We start from the raw sequence: 17,768 nt of genomic DNA, 5'->3' as shown, positions 1-17,768 counted from the left end.
AAAAAAAAAAAAATCGACTTACCTTCGTGGCTGACCTTTCCTTCTGCACTGACACATCCCAGCGATCCATTTTAACAAAAGAAACCTTACGCAGACGTACCGAACTGAGTAACAGACAGACGAATTGTATTGATTTGTGAAAAATGATGATATCGACCGTTTCGGGACATATCAGGTTTCCGATACGCTTCATATAGAAACCCAAATTCAATTCAACTCATCCGTGAGTGTATACTATGCATGCTCTGCACTGGATTTGCACGTCGAAAATATTGCATTCCTGTTCAATCACAAATGCTGCGGCGCTAAGCGTGTTTACCCACACATTCCGTCCACTACTGGATTTTTTTTTTTCCGGCGACTGACAGCTCAGCCGGTGGTCCTGTCATTCTGTCCTTTTCCTGATTGCGTTCCTGCGACTCGGCACGTCACCAAAGTGCTGACACGGGCGCCTGGAGACTTGTTTCCCTTTTTAACCCCCCCCCCCTCCTTCCCACACCCGCGTTTCATCGGTTCTGTTTATACCTGCAGCCACTCACGGAAGATTTGCCATGTACATCACGTTCCCCGGCGCATAATGTCGCCGTCTGCTTCTGTCAACGTTTACTCCGTCACTCGGCCTCGGCCAAATGACATGTAAGGGTTTGTTTACTCGCGGTCCGAATCTGAGTTGTTGCCACCCCGAAGTCGAGGTCAACAGAAAGGCGTGAGTAAATGTGAAATCGGGAAGGGTTTGCCTCGTCAGCAGGCTGTCAGACAGCTTTGCCTCACGCTTATCCTCCATTTCTGGGACCACCATCAGCCCTCTGACAGTGTCCCATGGCAATTCCCTCATTCGTTTGGATGTACTGTACATCTAAAGCAGTTTTGATCAAAAAGTACCAAAACGGTATTGTATTGACTTAAAAGTGAAATACGACTAAACCGCGCTTTCATTTGGCGCGCCACCCAAACGTCATTTGCACAATAAACTCTTTGTTCCCGCTCGCGTCGAATAAACGGCAAATGACAATCGATGTGCTGCATCAGTGCTTTTGTTCCTACCTGACAAAGAACGCAAGGTTGTTGCTTTTGCCGTCTCTTGTCAGCGAACACGTTGAGTATGATGTATTGTTCTCATCGAGAAACTACTTTATTTTGGGGGGTGGAGGCCAACGCTCGTTCCCAAACTGGCAGCTTTATTGACATTTTGAAAATGAACAATTAGGGTGCTTGTGTTTGTTTTTTGGGGGGAATTTTGCGTCGACAGACTTGCAAACCTCACCAAAAGAAATTTGAGAGTCGCGCATCCGGCTCACATTGGATTTGGAGCCCGAGGAGCTGCAGTATATTGTATATAATTTACCGCTAAATGCCTAACACACAATGTTCGGTATACAAAAATAATCACCTCAGTTTTATTTTGGTTTAATTTAAGGAAATTTTGGCTCATCCAGCTATTTGTTTTCGACAGTGACACACCTTAATTGAACTCGTGTCATTTGGAGACACCGATAAATAAAATGGTGTATCATCTGCATAATGGTAACCAACATTTACATCTAGAGGCTGAACAAAAGGGGGCCGAAGATTGACCCTAGAGGTACCCCACATGTCAAGGCACCGTTTCTCATCCAATGTCAATGCGGATATTCTGCAGCTCCCCCTAATGAGCACAACCGCGATAGAAAGTAGATATACGGAGGGTTATATAGCGCAGCTTTTCCTTCCCCCATTACTTTTTACTGCACCATGTCAATCCCCAACCTCAGCCGGTCTCACGCGGCTAATCCATCGCTGGTGGGGAGGCAGATTTTTGTCTTTTCATGCTCACTGCAGGGTGCCATCATTTTCAACACATCCCGCTCCTTTTACACTCCTTCCCAAGAGACTACTTACGCAATTATTGTCAGCTGCGGGTCTTCTTCAATTGCTATACATTTACCCAAAACGCCGCAGCCCAACAGCCTGCCCAGCTGCTCTGTAGATTGCTTCCCTTAACTGGTCTAACACATTGCTTTTCATTCATCAAGCATGTCGTCTCGCTCACTTCAAATGAAATGTACATAAAAATGTAATACATTTAAATAAATGAATAAATAAATGTTTAAAAAAACTGTTCTTCAAGATCAACTTCGAGCTCTGACTCCTTTGGTGAATCAACAGCAATAAAAAAAAATAAACAGTGCAGACTTCTAGGTCTGCTTTTGTAATCTCCCGCTTCCTCTCTCTGCGTTTTTTCTTTTTCGAACATTGATGTCAGCTGAGAAGTCATGTACACCCCCCCACCCCCCCGGTCGTCGCTGGAGTGCGGGGGTACATAAAGTGCACCGAGGCTGCCGGGTCATGAACATGGTGTCGCACACCAGCGGAGGCGTGTCTTCTCCTGTTCTTCATTTATGCTCTCGGGGCAAATGTTTTGACCTTTTTCAGCCTTTCCTCCGACAAACAACATCGCCCCCCGACCCTCTCGCCCCCCTGCTCTCACACACACACACACAACGCTCCGAGCGCTTGGGTTTTTTTTTTTTTCCGCTTCTTGGACGTTGCCTTCGTAGTTCGAGCCCTGTCATTACCCCACCCCACCCCACCGCAGTGCACACGCTGCTGCCCTTGTTCTTTTTTGCCCTCGCGGTGTCATCGTTGCAATATGGACTACATTTATAAATGTGCTGCTGGAATGAATATTTAAGGAGTAAGATGACATCCCCTGACCTCAATCTATGAGCAATTTCCCTCCCCAAACCATGTACGGAATGTGTGCCAGGGATGGGATGTCAAATGAAGGTTCCGAAAACAGCATGAACACGTTATTTTCCTACGAGCTGCAAATTTGAAGAAACAATGTTGCTAATTTGGTTGTTATTTTTTTCCAATAATATAAAGTGAACATTGCCATACCGCGAAGAACAAAAACCCGATAGTAAACGATTTTCGTTCTACGGGATGCGGGCAAAGTACTGCTTTTATTAGACAAGGCTATGGACCGCCCACGTTTTTCCTACGAGCTGCAAATTTGAAGAAACAATGTTACTAATTTGGTTGTTATTTTTTTCCAATAATGTATAGTGAACCTGCCATTCCGTGAAGAACAAAAACCCGATAGTAAACGATTTTCATTATACGGGATGCGGGCAAAGTACTGGTTTTATTGGACAAGGCTATGGACCGCCCACGGGAAGCTTGTTTCTACCTTCACAAGGTATCAAGTTCCTCATATGAGAAGGTTTTGCTACTGCTGTTTTGGTTAGCAAAAGAGTTGACAATGGAGTTTATTTAGTAACTTCCCCGGACGTGATATTTTTACAGTTACCAAAAAGTTAGTTGGCCGTGGCTTCTTGCCCAGTTTAAGCCGATTCACGGCTTGATTTTCAAAACTCCGAGCTCCTAATCCCGGAGATTTCTCGTCCTCGGGAACGTCCGCCTCAAAGGCGGCTCAAGCGTATTTCCCGTCTCGATTTGTTCAGCGGTAGATAATCTTCGATCGAGCGTTCCTCTTCATTGAAAAACGTACCTGCTTTTCGGTGTCGCGTGACTTGACGGCGGGCGGGACGATGAGAAATGACCACACTTTCTGCCACCGTGTGCCGGCAGATTTGCGGCGAATGACGGCAGGCTTCATGGGCATGGCGGTGGCCATCATCCTGTTCGGCTGGATCATCGGCGTGCTCGGTTGCTGCTGGGATCGAGGACTCATGCAGTACGTGGCTGGCCTGCTGTTCCTGATGGGAGGTGAGTCGCACGAAAACGTCACGCCTTCGCCCGATAATGAGACAACTCCGAATGGTCAATTAAAGTCAGTGAGGTTTTTTTGTGGGGGGGATTTTTTTTGTTGGTTTTTTTTGCGGGGTGGGGGTGGTGCAAAGCTTTGGAATGACATGCAAAACAAAACCTATGATCCCCATATTAAAAAAATGAATGAGTTGATTTCTGAATATTGGTTTGCTGTTCAGCAGTTTTGTGCCGCCCTTGAATTTTTTTTTTTTTTTTTTTGGCATGAGAGCCCTGAGAATTTTTTTTTTTTTTTTTTTGCAGGGGGCGGGGGTGCCTGAGAAAAATATGTAGTTTTAAATCACTGCATGTGGTTGTTAAAGGCTGGATGATTGACAGACAGATTGAGAAATGTCTAATGTACATTGGTTGAATTACAATGTTTAATCGTTAAAACAAAAACAAAAAAAAAGAACAAAAATTGCCTGAAATGTTGCACTGCATTTCTCTTTTATGTATTCGGTTCATAGGAAATGAGAGAGCAATTTTGTTTTTAATTAGCTGCTTTTAGGATTTAAAAAAAAACAAACATAATAAATCAGTCCTTATCCACACTAAATCCGCCAAAATGAGCTGCCGCGCGCTTTCGTTGCCACAGAGAATAGAGAAGCAGCCAGACAAAAGAATGACGATTAGCTCCTGATGGCGATGACAAAAATCTGAAGGAAAACAAATGAGTATTAAAACCCCGTTTCCCTTCGGTTTAATTAAAAGAGACATCGTGTTAAAAAAAAAAAAAAAAAAAAAAGATACAACCAAGAGGCCTTGTTTTTTATAGATTATTCATGAAAAAACAATAAGCTTTGAAACTAGCAGAAATAAATAAATTTTTAAAACGAGGGCTCATCATGTATAAGATCCACCAGAGAGCAAATATACGACGGGTTTCACTGGCCATTTTAATTATAATTTAGGTCAATGAACGAGAGCACGCAGGGGGGAGGGAAGTGCTGCAGCCCCCGCGGAGGATTCGCACGCCGGCCGGCGGTTGTATATCGAACGGGCCAATTAGGAGGCACAAGACAAGGCTCGGCCAGACCGCGGAGGCAGAATCCCAAAGAGGCGGCCCCATAAGCTCACGTAGCGTTGCAAATGAGGCCAAATTTAGAACCAGCTGCCTCGACACCCCCCCGCCTTAAAAAAGCCCAAATAAAACGCTGTTGCGGTGTCGGCGTAATTAGGCTGAGCGTCCTCCGCGAAATGTGGCGGTTGAAGAAACATAACGAAATGCTTTTGGAAAATAAAAATAAGGCACACGTGCATGAACGCACACAAAAAATGGCAAAAAACAAAAGATTGGCAAGTGAATTTGGCACAAATGTGACTTGGGGAGTTGCTGGTGACAGGCTTGGCTGGTCACATCATGCCCCATGTGTTTTTTTTGTTTGTTTTTGGGGGCAGGCACCTTCTGCATCATCTCCCTGTGCACCTGCGTCGCCGGCATCAACTTTGAGCTGTCGCGCTACCCGCGCTACCTGTACGGCCTGCCCGACGACATCGGCCACGGCTACGGCTGGTCCATGTTCTGCGCCTGGGGAGGTCTGGGCCTGACCCTCATCGCCGGCTTCTTCTGCACATTGGCGCCCTCCGTGCAGCCCATACCGAGGTCCACCTGCCCCAAATCCCGACAAGAGAACGGCACCGTGTGCTAAAGCGGGCCCCGAAATTGCTCCTCCTACCCCTTCCCCTGACGCGGAAAAAAAAATAAAATAAAATCACCATTTGTCCATCCGTCGACCGATCATCGCCGCTCTCTCCTGGTTACCGATTGTTTTGGAAGTTTTTTTTTTTTTCTTTCTGTGTTTAAAAATGGGTGTTTGAAGATCTGCTATATTGCAACAAAAAATAGAGAGATAAAAACAAAAAAAACAAACAAAAAAAAACTGAAATATTATCAAAAAGCTGTACGTGTTTAATTGTTGTGGAGCTGGTCCCGCGTTTGAAAAGGACATCAAATAAGAAGCCAAAGAAGAGGCTGAATTCTTTCGCTGAGCTGCGGCGACGGAGGGCGTCCCTTCGAAAAATCGAACAAAGCCGTGACTTTGACGCTCCTTCCGGATTTGACCTCTTGGGGATCTTTTGAGGACAGAAACAACAAAACTGCCGGTACTCCAACTGCCGAAGGATTTACGGACCGGCGCCGTTGTATTATACTGTACAGAATATTCCAGAGACAACCAGGAAGTGTCATTCCATCCCCACGTCAGGCTGATATGACGATGCCATAGCCACCATTTTATACATCGATTTCCTTTTTTTTAATTTTATTTTATTTATTTTGTTTTTTGTTTTTTTTACAAAGCTAATCGCATTGTGAAACCAACCGAGCAAATGTGAGTTTTGTTCCCGTTCTAGTCATGAGAAGTACAAAGTCACTATGAAGTGTGTTTGTGTGTGTGTGTGTATGTGTGTGGTTGGGGGGTTGCGACAAGTCGTCACGGCAAAAAAAAAAAAAAAAAAAAAAAAAACACGTTAAAAAAAAGATTAAAAGGCAAAACGGAGCCCTGCAATTTTGTCACGAGTTTTGATGATGGGGAGATGCGGTATCTTGTTTCATCCGATTGATTCGAGCCACCATCTAAATGTTGAAACGGTTCGGCGTGGAGTAGAAACGATGCGAAAATCGGATTTTACAAACCCGGGGAAACAAATATCAAAGCACAACAGGTAATATTTTGCTGTATGGATGTTTAAAAAAAGCCACAAAAAAAAAAAACAACGGCCCTATTTAGAATCATTGGAACCATGTGCATGCGGCTAGCATTTTAGCATTAGCATTTTGGTTCAATCATTTTTCCAGACCACAAAAGGACATTGCCTACCTGACCTTTTTTTTTTTTTTTTTTTAAATGTGTTTAACTGACTGTTAAAAATAATTTCTCAAAACTGTCTGAAATGTATGATATCAATGAGAATTCCGCTTTTTCAGTGGACACCGCCGTCCGAAGAATCTTTGTCAGACGGTTGGGCCTTCCTCAAATCTCACTCACGGTGCGCTTGTGAGTACAATTCCACTTCAAAAGCGTCAGCGGGCCGATCTTAGATGGTCGACGGGAAACTTGTACCTTTTCTTGCTAGGCTAATGTCGTGTACATTATTTTGGAGCATGACGCACACGTTTGGCTATAGCCAAGTGGAATTTCTCCACGGCAACACAATTTCGAAATGAAAGTTTATCACCCCCCCCCAAAAAATAAATCGCCAGATTGATGAGACTTTACTTTCGGGTGTGGGGGGGGGGGGGGTAAATGCTCTTGGACGCAGGCCGGGAGGCAATTGAGCATGAAATTACTTTAACCCCGACACGGACATCACGGCCGCGCCGCTGCTGAATATTTTCATCGACGAATGAAAGGGATGCGAGGACGAAATTTGAGTGGATCGATCGATAGATCGACAGATATATCGAAAGATTAAAAAAATTAAATAAAATAAATAAACAAGCACAACGTTAAGGCCTTATCAATACGTTGTATTGACATTATGACTGATAGCGACGGCGCAGGGAAACGTGAGGGGAATAGATATCAACACAAAACTGTTAAAATGCACCCCCCCCCCCCAAAAAAAATTAATAAATAAAATAAAACTTGTTGCTAATCGACATGAGTCATATCTGAGAAGCACATCATCATGGCGGTTTGTTGCGCAATGGACGGCCAGGAAAAATCCAATTTGACGTATCTGAAAGCCTCGTGACTTTTTTTTTAATTTATTTTATTTATTTTTTTTTTTTTAAAGACAGTGATATTGCAACGAGCATTCTGGACTGAATCAAACATGATCTGTCGACCTTTAACATCAGTAACGTTGTCTGTCGAGTGAACATCAAATAAGATTGGGGAAAAGAAAAAAAAAAAAAAAACAAAGAAAAAGAGGAAATGTTCAACTGTGGAATGTAAAATCACAACAGAATAAATCTCATCGGTGTGTTTACTAATCCTGTTGTTTTGTCGTCAATGTGGGTGAGCCGGAAAGGAGTATTTCGGAGTGACATCGCATATTACAGGAAGCTGCCGCTCTTCCAAAAGCCGCCGTGTCACCCGTGTCACAATCAGCCCACCTAATGAGCTCTCACATCCTGATTTGAGACAAAGTCATTAAAAATCTTTGCATGCCCGGCACAGTATGAGAGCTTAATTCTCTCTCCCGGCACCATCTGCAGCCTCCGCTGGAAGATCCCGAAAAGTTAATTGGCCGACGCCGAAGGCACTCTGAGACCGTCCTTTTCGGATGCGCTCGCGGGAGGGAGTCACGGTACGGGAAGTAAAGGGGTCGAGAGTCTCCCTCGAGCTTATTCGGGACCGTTGAGCTTGAAAGCGGTTACGGCACGTCCGTCGTCGCGCTTCTTTTTACGGCTTGTTCTTTGGATTGGGGGAAGTGAAACAAGTCGAGCTATAACGCTACGCCCACAGGTCTCAGCGAATCTCCAAAGAATCCATCCAACGCTCCTTCCAACCGCCTACTACATATGAGGAAGACTTTTTTTTTAAACTATGGACTCAAGGGGAGGTGAGTGGGGGGCAGTGGGGTCGCGTAACATTATTTATTATAGAACAATCTACGAGAAGCATTTGGACCACGACAAGGTTTGATGTCGAAAACACTTCCGGGGCCATAAATCAAAGAAAGAAAGAGAACTGACCTTTACTTTTGGGGTTGCCTTGCAGAGGAGGTCACTGCGTGTCATCACGTCCCTCATAAAAACAAGGAAGCCTGCAAAAGACGAGTCTCGATTATTGTCTTTGTTTTATTTAGCGTATTTTCCGCACGATAAGGCGCGCCTAAAAAGCGTTCAATTTTCTTAAAAAAAAAAAGCAGTGCGCCTTATCATCCGATGCGCCTTATTGTATTGTATTGTATTGTATTCCCTTTAGCGTCGCTCCATCTAGTGGATGCATAGCGCAACCGCAGCCACTATTGGAGCTTCTATTCTATGTAGTGCGCCCTATATATAAAACACCGCCATTCAATGAAGGTGCGCCTCATAGCGTGGGAAATACGGCACTTGAGAACACACAAAAACACAAGAATGAAAAAAAAAAAAGACAAGTGACATGTAAACAAACACCTCACACAAAATGCACCCCAGAATAAATTAATCAATAAATACTGCGGCTGTTAACTGAGTGGTCAATTCTCGACTGCTTTTGTTTTCTCATTTCGGCATCTTAATGCGCAGGAACTATGTCGAAGTCCGGGAGGAGCTTCATTTAGTCTGGTCATAGCCCTTCTCGAATAGAAAACAGTGTTCTGCTGCCATTTTGTGGCATCTCCGGGCAATTGCAAAGCTTTCTAGGTGGGCGTCAATTATTCACATCTCTTGCCCTCTTTGCGGGGGCAAGGCGATTAAAAATCAAAAACGGTATGTGGAGATGGCGTCGATGACTGACACCGCCTAATTAATCTGCTGTCGATTGCACCTAAATACGAATGTGACTAAGCGCCGTGGCTGTAATCATATTTTGCGCCGGGTCTAATGAGGTTCCGCAGAAAGTCGGGCCTCACGAGAACCGCAGCTTTCCCTGTTACCATGGCTCTATGAATAATAAATAGCAATTGACAGCATGATTGCTGGTTGACTCACTAATCTCCACAGTTGGCTCCCGAAAACAGGGCTAAGAAAACTGGGTGGTGGGGGGGGGGGGCTGTTTTGAAATGTCATGATTGAAATCAGAGAATGAATTCAAAAGCGCGCTGGCCAATGACACCCGTTCGGTGGGTGAAAGCATTCGCTTCGAAATGAGTTGTTGTTGTCCTCGGGTCTGATGTCGTCAGCGACTAACCTGTGAATTGTCAATGAGATGATTGTGTTTTTTTTTTTTTATGTGCAGGCCGTTTTATAACTAGGGTGGAGCTGCGTTCAAAATTAACCAACCGCTTTTAGACTAAAAATGGGAACGGGCACAAACCTTCCACAACTTGCAAGTTCCCCTGACAAACCCCAACTATGGTTGGGATGTTCTAGTAGGCTTTTCCAGACATGACTTTTGCTTTCTGAACAGTCCAAAATAGCAGTCAGAGTGAGCACAAAGCCAGGAGAACCAACTAGAACAGGGGTCAACAACCCAAAATGTTGAAAGAGCCATATTGAACCAAATATATATATTTAAATATGTCTGGATCCGCAAAAAAAAAAATTAAGTCTTATAATGAAGGCAACACATGCTGTCTGTATCTATATTAGCTACATTAGCCTGCTATCAAAATAACTACGTTGGCTCCAAATATACAACGCCCCCTAAGATGAAGGTGGCATTTGACGCACTTTTGCAGCGTGTTAACTATCGTAGCTCACGTGTGCCGTTTAAAAATGCGTCTCTCGGCCCTCCAGGTTCCCATTTTTTGCCAGTAAACTCGGTGAATTCTACAGGAAACGCCGGTTTTTGTTTACAACAGGTACCTCTGCCTGTCATCCCGTCCTGCTCATAGAAACGTGTGTCGCAGACTATGACGCAATTCTTCGTTGACCGAAATGTTTAAATTTAATATTACACATTTTTACAGGATATGAAAACGTTAATAATGTTTTTCCTCCTACAGAAACCACATTGAAACAAAAAAAATATATAGTTTTCTCCGCTATCTTTTTCCATTTTCAAATATGTTTGAAAAAGCTCCAGGTAGCCACTAGGGCGGCGCTAAAGAGCCAGCTGCGGCTGTGGAGCCGCAGCTGGCGACCCCCGAACGAGCCCCCCCCGAACTACAGTAGAACATCTAAAGTTTATTTAGGGTTAAATAGCGCTTTAAATGGTACCACGTACAGTACCGACTCTTATTTCACATGAGTTGAACCATTTCCTGCACCCTGTAACCTGATAACATGATAAGCTGTCCCTGAAAGGGTTAAATGTGATTGGCTGATTCTCAACACATCCCACTGACAAGACATTATTTCTGTTCTGTATTTTCAGTTTCTCTCTGGAATATAAAATAAAATTATTTCAATTGAGTTGTACAGGCTGCGGGCAGTGTTAAAAATGGAATGAGGATTTTTCTTGGGTCTCATATTTTTAAAACGTCCTAGACTTTTTCGACGAACTGTCTCGTCAGGAGAAAGGGTTATGGTTTTGCGGATTTCCCGTCACTTTGACAGATTTAAACATTCACAGTATTATATTGACAAATTTGACCACGTCACGTTTGTCACATTGCACAATTATCCATTCACAAAGTCGAAAATGGAATGGACGTTGTTAAAAGCAGCACATTACTCATCCTGGATTATGAAGGAATCTAACTGATCGCTATCACACAAAAAAGAAAAAAAAACACTATCTTTTGCCCGTTTGTCCATCTCCACACACCCCCTGGGCGGCACATTGTCGTCTTCTCCTGATGACAAGATAAAGGTCAAAGGGGATGCCTTGGAAGAGCTGAATGAGAAGCTCGTATCAAGATGGAGTGGCCGCCGGACTGAGCGAAATTAAATTAGCGGCAAGCTCTGCTGAGTCCGAGAGAAAATGCAGAACCATAAATTGTATTCCGACCACCCCTCATTGATACAAATGAAATACTCGCCGTGTCTTGCAATGGAGTGAGCCACTTGAAGTGAAATTCCTGTCAACTGAAAGGGATTCTGCTGAATTCTACCCACTTTTTTTTGGCCTCCAACAGACAACTATTATTTTTGTTGGATTTATTGAGGTAATTCACGAAATAAAAGCCCGGCACGATGTGAACGTTTGTGAGGAAATTGACGGCGGGTATTTGCTGCCACCGTGTGGACATATATGGACATACAGACACACGACGCCCAGTGAAGTTGTTTGAGAACAGTTTGGAGCCCTTTGCAAAAATTCCCGAACGACTCGACAAACTTGTTACGTCCTAATCCACTTTACAATCGTTTGGAGGCGCTCCGTCAGGGGGTTAGAAATTGACGATCGATATTTTTTTGACACTCTGATAATCCTGAGGAGCCACTGGAAGCGGATTACCTTTTGCATTTGACGACAAGATTGATCGATATGAAGTGTAGAATTCGAGAAGTTTCCACAGATCCCCAGAGAGCAAAGTAAAATGTCCAAGCGCTCTTGACACTCGGTGAAAAGGGGAAGACGACTGGACCGCCGATCGTCACGATCGCTCTGATTTGAGTATAAAGTGAAGATGCCGGATGCCCTGTTGGTACGGGAATTTATTAAATCATTCGGGCATGTAACTTTTTTGACTCCACGATCGCTCTGATTTGAGTATAAAGTGAAGATGCTGGATGCCCTGTTGGTACGGGATTTTATGAAATCATTCGAGCATGTAACTTTTTTGACTTACCTTGACACAAAACTCACAATTATTCATTGGGGAATCAGTCACGTGCATGAAGACAAAGCGCAGGAAAGGGCGTTCGTGAGGAGATTTATTCAAGATTTGAATTTACAAACTATGAACGGGAGCGTCATTTGTTTCTTTCAACCATCGCTAATAATCAACAGCTTTCAAAGTGTACTAGGAATGGTAAATAGTATAACAGTTCAAAATGCAGATTTATTTTATTTTTTTTAGACAATCGCTGTCACCCGCGTTAAGACTGGTTCGTAAGTAGAGCAGCCGTATCCGCGAGATCGGCGGCCGCGTCCCTCAAAACGATGGATTTGTCCGCCATGTGCAGCATGGACTTCAAACTGGCCCAAAACACTTGCCGCTTCCACTCGTCCTTGGGCCACTCCAGGTACGTCTGCTGCCGGAGCAACGTTCGCAGTCTCAAGTACTTTTTGGGCAGACAATCTGCGGGGATGGGTTCCAACAGGAGGAAAACCAACGAATCCTGTTGGATGTTGATCTCTCGGTGTTGGGCGAAGAAAAGCTCGTAGTTGCACCATTCGCTCCGGACGAAATCTTTGGAGAGGACAAACAGGGTTTTGTAGCTGGACTCCACGCAGTTGATGATGTTGTCGATGATCCACTCGCCGGGTACGAAATCCCGTTCGTGGACGCAGAGGGAAAACCCGGCGCCCTCCAAGGACGGCGCCAGCTCGCCGTTCACGAAGTCGGCGTCCTTGTGACTGTACGAGATGAACGCGTGGTAGGAGAAGGACATATTCTTCAGCAAGTGCGAACGTTTCTTGCCCCGCCTCTTCACCCGGATCCACACCCATAGCATCTTGGTGTACCACACGCCGTCCAGTTTATAGAAAATCAAGCCCGCCGCCGTCGCTACCGATAGCAAGACGGCGAAAGCGACGGCGGTTTGGAGCCACGTTTCGCAGGCGATCGCGCTGATTTTGTACTCGGAAAGGGGAAGGCCGGCAAACTTGACCGGCGCGCTGCACATGTAATCCAAAGGCCAGTCCAAGAGCAAGGACGTGTTCAAACCGATGAGGAACCAGTGGAGGTCACAGGAACAGATGAAGGGATTGTTTCCGACTTTGAGGATCTGAAGCTGAGGAAGTCCCACCAAAACTTCCTGGGAAAGAGTCGTGATCGCGTTCTGGTCCACGAAGAGACGGATCAGATTCGGGGCGCTGAGTTGTTCCGGCAACGTTTTGATGCTGTTGAAACTGAGCTGGAGGTGCGTCAGTTTGGGAAACCCAGACAGGTCCTCTTGGGTGATGGCGGTTATTCCCGTTTTAGACAAGTAAATGCGCTCAAAGTTTGGCGAGAGATGCTTAAAAACGTCGTTGCCCAGATTGTTATTGCCGAGATTGATCTCGATCAAGTGCGCCGGCCAGTTGCATCTTTCGTCCAGGTAGATGGAGTTGAAACTCAAATCCAGGGACTCCAGCCGCCGCATCGCGTGCACCTGCTTCGAGATGAACGACAAACTGGCGAAACGGTTCTTGCTCATCAACAGGCGCTTCAGGCTCGGGAAAGCTGACGTGTAGGAACACGAAGGCCACCAGAAGCCCAAATCCGACAGGAGGTTGTCGGACACGTCTAGGGTCTCAAGCGTCTGCATCGTGGTTAAGATTTTACAGGGTAAAATATTCATGCCGCTCCCGGAAAACTTGAGGTATTTCAAATTTAACGCGTCCCCAAAACTCATGTTGAATATGGGATACCTGTATTGATAATGTATCACCTTATCGAAAGTTACGGCGCGCATGCTGATGTTGCGATCGGCGGGGTGAAAGTGAAACTGCACGCCGTCGGGTTTGTCCTCGCTGTACGTGATGTTGACGAAGAAGAATTCCTGAAGAGGAGCCAGGCAAATGGTTGTTAAAAAGATCTGCAGGAAGGAGCTGTTGATCCACGTGTTTTCGACGGTGAGCTTTCGCAGGTACGGCATCGATCTCACGTTCAGGAAGGGGTCGACGGTGACGTCGCAGTCGTCGGAAAAGACGGTGAGGAACCTCAAGGCGCTCAACCGCGTGGCGTTCAAATCCACCAGGAGGTCGTTGAATACGTCGAAGCGGCCGCAGAAGTCAACGTAAAGGGACAGTTTCTGCGGAGACAACATCCCCAAAGCTCCCGGCTCGTACGCCCGCCAGGGGACGCCGGCGCCCAAAACCAAATGGTGCAGGGAGATGTTCGCCAGAGGTTTGAAGTCGTCTAAAAGCACCGATTGAGCCGCTTTGCTCCCTAAGGACAACACTTGCAGATTTGTCAGGTTCTGAAAAGACTCGGGGAGCCGATAGCCCTCGAAGAGATTTTCGGACAAATCCAAGAATGTCAATCGGGGCAGTGAAACGGCGGGAACGCTTCGGAATTCATTGGAGGATAAATTGAGAAATTGAAGTGCGGGAAGGTGCTGAAACACGCTGGGGGAAATCTCCCTGAGCCCGCAAAAAGTTGCCTTCAGAAAACACAGGAGGGGAAGTCGGGGGAAAGCCTCCGCGGTGATACTCTTGATCGGGTTGTGAGAGATGTCCAGGTATTCCGTCGTGTTGGGCAGAAATTCGGGAAAGGACGTTCGATTTTGATTGGAGAGGTCGACGATTCTCCTAATCGAAGTCACGCACATTTTGAACGGGTATTCATCCGCCATGCAGCCTGGCGTCAACAGGGAAAGAAGCACCAGCACTACCGTGCCGGTCCTAAAAAAGACAAAACAAACACATGCATACTTTCAGGAGTTCTTTTGCACTGTTTGTATTGGCGCAAATATCAGGAAAGATGACTGAAAGACAAAAATAAATAAATCAAATCAAATGGAGCAGCTTACCCTTGAGACGACATAGCTTGGGGAGCACTTCAAGTCGTTGTGTTGAAATCTTTCTGCTCCTGCTGGCACTCCACCACCGACTTTCTTCCTTTTTTTTTATTGTCACCATCCTGAAAAGTTTTTATTTCTGCTTTTTAGTTTCACTCTGAACAGTCCTCACGAAGGGTCTTGTTTCGTAAGTTGGTTGGACACGCCCTCACCCTCAAAGTTTTTTGTTGGGATACTTACCATGAGTACTTTTTTTTTTTTTTTGACAATGGTTGGACATGCTGTTGAGGAACAGAAACTAAAAACAAAAAATACACAAAAAAAACACAAACCACACAAAAATGTGTGGATTTATTTGTGGTTAAAGTTACGAGGAAGTATAACATTTAGCAAAAGTACTGAAAAAGCACAGTACCGAAGGACAGCGACAGATAACGGACCTGTTGATACTGTAAAATCTGTTTCTGGTATTTGTGTGACGTCATAGAGAGGGGAGGAGCCAGGTTGGCGTAATACGCATGGGCGTGAGTTGTGGCTCACAGCAACTCCTATGAATGTGTGTTTATTGCTCCTTTTGTTTATTAAAAACGACAGATTACATCAGCGACTGCGTGCATCCTTCTTTCCGCATTGGAGGGCATTACAATACATTCAAAACAATTTTTTTAGATTTTATTATATGCCCACTGTGTCACGTTTGTTTTCGTTCACCGGAAGCCAGAAGAAAGGGGAAGTGAAGTCACATGGCCGCGTTCCCGGAAGCATCGAATTTGAAAAGACTAGTTGTGATCTCCTAAAAAGAGAAATGAAATTACACTTGGTCAAGTGAGCTGAGTCTTATTTGAAGGAAACTTGCTTTGCAGTCCAATGAAATATTGGTATTTGCCGGGGGGGGGGCGGGGGGTATGGGGGGGCTCATGACTAACTATGCGGTTTTGAATGACGTCCATTTAAATTTGAATGCCTTTGGAAATGTGTAACTGTATGTTTTATGTTGTTTTTTATTATTTAGTTGGGCTTTTATCATTCTGAAATGGTTTTCCTGTCAAGTTATTTGGTGTTTATTTTTTATGTGTTTTACAATACAGTATTATTTTGTATGTGGTTGAGTTTGGAAAATTTTCCTTTCAGGGTATTTGGTTTTTATTTTTTTATGTGTGTTTTACAATATTATTTTGTATTTGGTTGAGTTTGTATCATTCTGAAAATGTTTAAATTCCAGCTTTCCTGATTTTTATTTGAACACAATGCGTGTGAAGCTTCCTCTCATTCTTGGTAGGTATTTTTTTTTTGTCAATTGTACACGCCAATTTCAGTACGTATTATATAAAATATATTTTTGCTTGTCCATGGTCCAGGTTTTTGTTCCCCATAAGGAATACCACTTTTGGTCAGATTCTATGAAAAAGTCTAAAAGTATTATTTTGGGGAGATTTATTTCATTTCTGACAGTTTAAGACAGTTAAGTCATAAAAAAAAAAAAATAATAATAAAATACATACCTGGGGTTGAATGTGTGGAGTCTGAAAAGACATATGAAATTTGTCGTTGGGAGGGAATGAGTTGAGAAAAATTTTGAGGAGCAAGCGCGATCGAAATGAAACCCCTCTTCCTCTTGAAACCTCCGTGCCTCATTCACAGTCACCGCCCCAAACCAAAAAAATAGGACCGCACACCAGGTATTGATAATAAACTTTTAATTTTTCAAGTTAAGATGGATGGCCGCGGAACATAGAAAACACACATTTCAGTATAAACATATGCATTCCAACAGAGTTGGGACAGGTTGAAACCAGCTACCGAGTGGGCGGGGTGGGGGTGGGGGGGGCGCGGAGAAACGTTTCACGAGTACAGTTCAAATGTGTAGGATAAAAATACGGCGGGTAAAGCCGACGTGTGGCCCCTATTCCCGCCCCCCATCCCCCGTTGTACTTTTTCGCCCGGATCTGAGGAAGGGCTGCCTCCCTCCCCATCTTTTTCTTGTTTTTTTTTTTTTTTTTAATTTTATTTTTTTTCCAAACAACATTTAAAGTCAGTAGATAGTAGAATATTGCACTTCATGAAATGAATGGGTCAGTTCGGATTGGGGGAATTGAAAGTTCATATTCGCCTGTGAGCTGCTCGGTGACTTAAGGTGCAAAACGGATCGGGAGGAGGTTGAACAAACCAATAGTGAAGCCGAGTGATCGTCACGCCTTTTGATGGTTGAAGGAACAAAAAAAAAAAAAAAAAAAGGCATGGCTGGACAGTAAATACTGAGTACATCAGGAACGTGGCTATGATTAATAGTTAGCACAATATATAAGCTATAAACAGCTTTAACAAAGGTGAAGGAGGGGGGGTGGGTTCAAAAAGGGTCAAATCTTCTGACATGCCCGTCGCAATTTTTTTTTTTTGCTTGGACAACAAGGGGCAAAAGTCACGGGATCTAGATTTTTTTTTTTAAAGCACAAATGCACTTTTTTTTTTTTAAGTTCATTTATTAATGGCCTGCTTAAAGGCACTGCCACAATTCAAGAAGTTGAGAGGAGGGGGCGGGGCTACTGTCCATCACTCGCACGAGACAGTTCATTCTAGGGTTTAATATATATATTTTTTTATATATATTAGGGATTGGGTGATATGTGGGTAGGTGCGGGGGGCGGGGTGCAGCTATAGGTAAATTTCGTAAAAATCATCCAATTCCTCATGAAACAAGTCCCACTCGTCCTCGGAGTCGGTCACCTCGTCGTCGGTGCTGGCGGCGAGCAGCATGAGGAGCATTTCGCTCAGCTCGAACGTGACCATCTCCTCGTTGTCGTTGTCGAACGAGTAACTGCTTTCTCGCTCGTCCAGGATGTCCCAGAGGCGCGTGTGTCGTGAGCTCTGCAGAGACAAAGGCCGGTGAAAATTTTAAAATACAATACGTATGTAAAAAAAAAAAGGG

At 44.5% G+C, this 17,768-nt stretch overlaps 3 protein-coding genes across 4 annotated transcripts in view; 1 reads left to right on the top strand and 2 right to left on the bottom strand.

The window, feature by feature from the left end:
• tmem178bb (transmembrane protein 178Bb) overlaps positions 1-5,618 on the top strand; it is a 40,403-nt gene extending 34,785 nt beyond the window's left edge. Inside the window, exons 4-5 of the mRNA XM_019866172.1 lie at positions 3,574-3,711; positions 5,152-5,618. Of these exons, the coding sequence (XP_019721731.1) occupies positions 3,574-3,711; positions 5,152-5,402 (389 nt within the window). The 3' untranslated portion in view covers positions 5,403-5,618. The remainder of the gene's footprint in view (positions 1-3,573; positions 3,712-5,151) is intronic.
• Positions 74-15,314, bottom strand: LOC109513611 (toll-like receptor 6). 2 transcript variants are annotated; one of them, XM_019866171.1, is made up of 3 exons: positions 14,855-15,314; positions 12,270-14,726; positions 74-85 (listed from the first exon to the last, which is right to left on the bottom strand). In XM_019866171.1, exons 1-2 carry the CDS (start codon positions 14,866-14,868, stop codon positions 12,275-12,277), a joined length of 2,466 nt encoding a protein of 821 aa, XP_019721730.1. In that variant the 5' UTR covers positions 14,869-15,314; the 3' UTR covers positions 74-85; positions 12,270-12,274. The 2 variants fall into 2 exon arrangements, with proteins under 2 accessions (XP_019721730.1, XP_019721729.1); XM_019866170.1 differs by lacking the exon at positions 74-85 and having other exon boundaries at positions 12,101-14,726.
• Positions 15,315-16,522: 1,208 nt separating this feature from the next.
• Positions 16,523-17,768, bottom strand: part of mkrn1 (makorin, ring finger protein, 1) — a 6,431-nt gene continuing 5,185 nt past the window's right edge. The window contains exon 8 of the mRNA XM_019866026.1: positions 16,523-17,707. Within this exon, the coding sequence (XP_019721585.1) occupies positions 17,495-17,707 (213 nt within the window). The 3' untranslated portion in view covers positions 16,523-17,494. The remainder of the gene's footprint in view (positions 17,708-17,768) is intronic.

Source organism: Hippocampus comes, unplaced genomic scaffold (genome assembly GCF_001891065.2).
Source record: "Hippocampus comes isolate QL1 unplaced genomic scaffold, H_comes_QL1_v1.1 scaffold50, whole genome shotgun sequence".
Classification (NCBI taxonomy): Eukaryota; Metazoa; Chordata; class Actinopteri; order Syngnathiformes; family Syngnathidae; genus Hippocampus; species Hippocampus comes.
This window is presented reverse-complemented; position numbering and strand designations above follow the sequence as displayed.